Here is a 4,613-nt window from a genome sequence, read left to right as displayed (position 1 = left end):
AAAAAACACAAAGTAAACTCTCTCCGATACATGCCCATTAACATATTAAACTAAGTTCATCTGTGTTCAAACTCACACAATGATACTAGCGAGGTTAATAGTTTTAGATATTTATTCATAACATAAACAGCGCTAGCATTTCTGTCGATTTTATTTCAGCTTAACCGGCCGCTATCCGGAAGAAAACATGCACCGTACTGACTGCTAGGGCAGTTATTTTCTGCTTTGAATACTTCCCACTGGCAATAATGATTCCGTAACGTACCCCTTGCGCTATCTTTTGACCATTTGGCAACTATTCGCTTCGTAGCTGACACGGTACAACACTTTTCTTTGGCTTACTTCACACGGCCAGTCATTTTGTTTACAAAGAAATGGTGTGCTATGCGCATGCGCTAGTAGAGGGAAATCCCTGAACAAAACGTTGGTCAGACAGGTAGAAATACCGATGATTATCTTAGATTTAATCATTTTTATGAATCTATTTCAGCCAAATCCGATCGGCATTTTCCATAAGGAGTCTCACTTGATATGTTTATGTAGTATTTGGAAAAAAGACCAAAAAAAAGTTACTTCAGCGTGATGCCCCTTTAATGACAGGGTCAAATGTGCAAGATAAAAAATAAATATCCCAATAGGGATGAAATGTTTAATCTCACTGAATGGAGACAATTCTGCAAATTTCTTATCGGCGCATTAGACGTCGCTGACATGAAAATCTCCTTTTGTTGAACAGTTAAAGCAATACATACCATCCTATCCGGTATTTCAGATGTCTTCTCTAACTTGCAAACACGGCCTTGGAACACATATCTTATTTTTTCATAAAATCCGTGTCGTCGAAAAAGTACATGTGTTTTCCTTTGCATTTCCCTATTGACATATTACAAAATTAGAAAAATGAGCCATTACATCCTTTTCTGTTTTTTTTGATGACCTCTTCTCCTTAAACTGCGTCCTCTTCTTCTTTGTTGATTCCTTTCTCCGTATAAAAGGTCATTCATATGTTCAAAGATGTGCCTAAAATAACTAGATAACTTAATAGACGTGCACAACACATATGTAATCACTTCTAGCTGTACACTGAACCAGTGCCACTGCCTGTGCGAGCATGTCGTCACACATACTGTGGTTATCACATTACGGGTAACGCGGGTGCAGGTTCATGTCGAAAGCATTGTTAGATTACACCCCTTTTATATTATCATATCATTTTTTTTATCAGGGATCAATTTAGGCAAGTAGTATATGCGACACAATTCAGTAGGATTGTATGTGCGAATATTAATATTTTGATTGATCACGATTGTACTTTTGAATGCAGATGTTCACATATCCGCATATCAAGCTCTGTTGACACTGCAGACCACATTTCATCAAAGGTGTCTTATCGATTTATCAATGTGCGTGTACCATGTCTATCAGCATGTTATTCCTACCTGTAATAGCAATGCATGACTTGTTAAGAGATATTTTTCGAACGTGTTTACCGTTGGTTATCCAATATGCAGTTATAAGTAAAAGATAATTGATCCTTTTTTGTTCAATAATGATATGTTTGTTTGAGTGGTTTGACGCCCGCTTCGCTACCGAGTAGTTCGGGTTTTCAGCAGACGTTATATACAAATCAGCATTATACATTAGGTAGCAAGACAATTATCTTGCTCCAGCACTTAATCTGAGATATTACAAAATTTTAATTTTAATTTTACAAATGATCTGAAACTTCCCACAATTTAAGGGATTCAAAAATCCGATCTTGGTGTAAATATTGCCAAGATTTCCCCCGTTAAACCAATTTACCACACTTGTTTATATCTCTTGCATAAGATCGATATATGACCGGGGCATTTTTATTAAGTTTAAAGGAATGACACCAGCGGCTGGGCAATATCTTTATAGTACATTAACATATGCAGTAACAGTTATCAGTCAAGACCTGCATTTTTCGCGACAATGGGTTAACGTTTTAACCACAGTATGCTATTGCATGCTGATGAGTTCATTATAAAACGTGTTAACAGAATTAAGATGTATTATCAGTACCAGAAATATTAGCCTTTCGGTTTCTTTTAAAATTGTACGGTAGTAAAGTTAATTATCTGTTATATAAGCGTTTAATATGGTCGATATGCTTGACAAGTAGACGAACATTATATCGGTATCCCGTTATAAGCGACAAGTCAGTTTGACAACATGATAATTATGTTAGAAGACATAGTATTTTTTTCAATTATTAAGAGTTTAATTTATTTTGCAGTTTAGATACACGTTGCTACAACACAATCTCCGATTAACTATTCCAAAATCAAAAATTGTAAAACATTCTTTCCAAACTTGTATTCATATCGTCGTTTCTTTATGATAAAAGCAATGAATATGGTAATTGTTTAAATGTCCATGCAAGATTAGTGAGAAACTGCGTAATATTAAAACGGGTTTCAACGTTTCAGGACTTCCTGGTCCCTTTGTCAAGCTCAGTCACAGTATTGAATACCGGCCAGGTTAGTTCGCAAGCTCTTAAAATAGGTGTATATGAAACAATGCCAGTAGCCGAATGTGACCAGGAAGTTCAGATTATTCTGCTGATATAAACGTCAATTCAATACCATTGCCTATCAAAGCGTTAGTCGACATGGATCATGTTTAACCCAAACAATGTTGATATATATACAAACCTCTGAGGTCAAAGCGTGCGGTCAATCTTTAATACACATACACTTGTTAAATCAACAAGTGTATGTGTATTAAAGGATGCGTTAATGTTTTACTTAGTTTATGTGCGCTAGGTCAGCAGAGGAGGGTGATACATACAGTATATACACTTAGGTATGCACTGTGACATCGATATACACACCGTCCGTATATGAACTACAGTACTTGAGTTTACCTACAAAACTATACTACAAGTAATTACAATGTAACAGTAACCGTTGTAGAAGCTACACTAGTAAATGCGAATTGTTGTTTTGTTTCGTTTTGTTTCAATTCTGCAGGGGGTCCTGACATTTGTAGCCTACGATACATGAACTGAATAAAAGCAGGTGTAATCTTTTCCCGATCCCCTACTTGCAGAGGTGGAGAATTCTAGCATAAAAGGTAGTAAATTAAACTTGAAGTTACTGCACTAGTCCGTGAACAAGGAGTAACTACACTTATAATGAACACTAAAAGTAAGTACTATTTAGTGGATAGTACGTTGTTTTGAGTGGCTATACTGGCGAATAGAACATGGTATTTGGTTTGAACTCGAGACCGATAGGTCGAGAGTTTAAACCAAATCTCATGTTCTAATCGCCAGTATAGACACGAAAAACAACGTACTATCTCCATTCTAACACACCTTAACACATATATTACGCTAATATCTTTAGAAACATTGTACTTCTTTGTACAAAAGTACATAGTAAAATAGTTTGTGACCTGAAATTGCGACGTGTCATTATGCAACGGACTGACCAATCGGAAAGAAGCTTTCAAAAGTCGGTCATTTGCATTGGCTCCGCCCATAATGGCGAGCGCTCGACCTGTATGTTGACGAGGCGGAATATTTGGATTGTTCGTGAACATCCTGTTACCAAAGTTTATACGACACATTTGGATTAATATTGACCAAATTATTACATGTCCATGTCAGTATGCATACCAATCTGTGCTTATTGACAAAATCGGTGATTGTTTCAGTTTGTATAGATTTGTGAAGAGTTTTTTTTTTGTAAATTCATACGACACATGTGAAATGTTTCATTTGATTTCGGATCTAACTAAATGCCTTCACACAGATCTTCTTCTTCTTCTTTAGGTTATCATTTGTGGAGAACAGCTGGTGTGAGCTGTTTTCTGAAAGTGTCGACTGTTGTGACAGTGACTGAATGGATTGGTAATAAATTCAATTGAGTTATGGTATAAGGAAAAAATGAAAATTTATATGAATCTTTTTTGGTTGAAATGTGTCTGAAAGTGAAATTATGATTTTTGCGGGTTCTACTGTCTGATGGTATGAGAATAGCATATGGGATTGCTGCGGTTTGATAGACTATTTTGTAGAACATTATTAATCTTCTTTCTTGTAGTGTGCCCAGTTTAATGAATTTATCATATATGTAGGACTACTGATGTTATGGTACTTGTTACAGACATATCTGGTAGCTCGTCGTACGACCATCTCGATTTTAGAAGTTTGTTCAAATGTGAGGGTCCCATACTGTACATGAATATTCCAGTTTTGGTCGAACTAGCGCCAGATATGCCTGAGTCTTGATGTTCTTACATGATATTTTTAAATTTCGTTCTTGGAAGCCTAAAGATTTGTTGCCATTAGCTATATTGTTGTCTGTATGTTTTGACCATTTTAAGTTTGCTTGTAGTGTAAGGCCCAGATATTTAGCTGAAGAGACCAGTTCAAGTTTGTGATTGTGGGAGATATAGTCATGTTTAAACTGGGTTTTTTTCTTTTGTGAGACTGTAATGACTGTGTATTTGTCTGGATGTAAAGCCATCAACCAGTCTTGCTCCCACCTAGCAGCTGCATCTAAATCCAACTGTAGTGCATCACAGTCACTTTGGGTTTTGATGGTTTTGTAGATGATACTGTCATCGAGCTTACTGGATAA

The 4,613-nt window shown here is 36.2% G+C and overlaps 1 protein-coding gene across 2 annotated transcripts in view; it reads right to left on the bottom strand.

The window, feature by feature from the left end:
- LOC110440238 (protein toll-like) overlaps nucleotides 1–2,701 on the bottom strand; it is a 15,253-nt gene extending 12,552 nt beyond the window's left edge. The window contains exon 1 of one of the 2 annotated variants that reach the window (XM_021483186.1): nucleotides 2,679–2,701. Coding sequence is in view for 1 of the 2 variants with exons in the window: in XM_021483185.1 (XP_021338860.1) it covers nucleotides 753–869 (117 nt within the window). In the remaining variant the exon portion in view is untranslated. Of the gene's footprint in view, nucleotides 1–752; nucleotides 1,112–2,678 lie in introns of those variants that run through there. The other variant, XM_021483185.1, reaches the window with a different exon arrangement.
- Between the last annotated feature and the right edge of the window lie 1,912 nt (nucleotides 2,702–4,613).

Source organism: Mizuhopecten yessoensis, unplaced genomic scaffold (genome assembly GCF_002113885.1).
Source record: "Mizuhopecten yessoensis strain PY_sf001 unplaced genomic scaffold, ASM211388v2 scaffold11175, whole genome shotgun sequence".
NCBI lineage: Eukaryota > Metazoa > Mollusca > Bivalvia > Pectinida > Pectinidae > Mizuhopecten > Mizuhopecten yessoensis.
The sequence above is the reverse complement of the archived record's forward strand: the minus strand, read 5'-3'. Positions and strand labels throughout refer to the sequence as shown.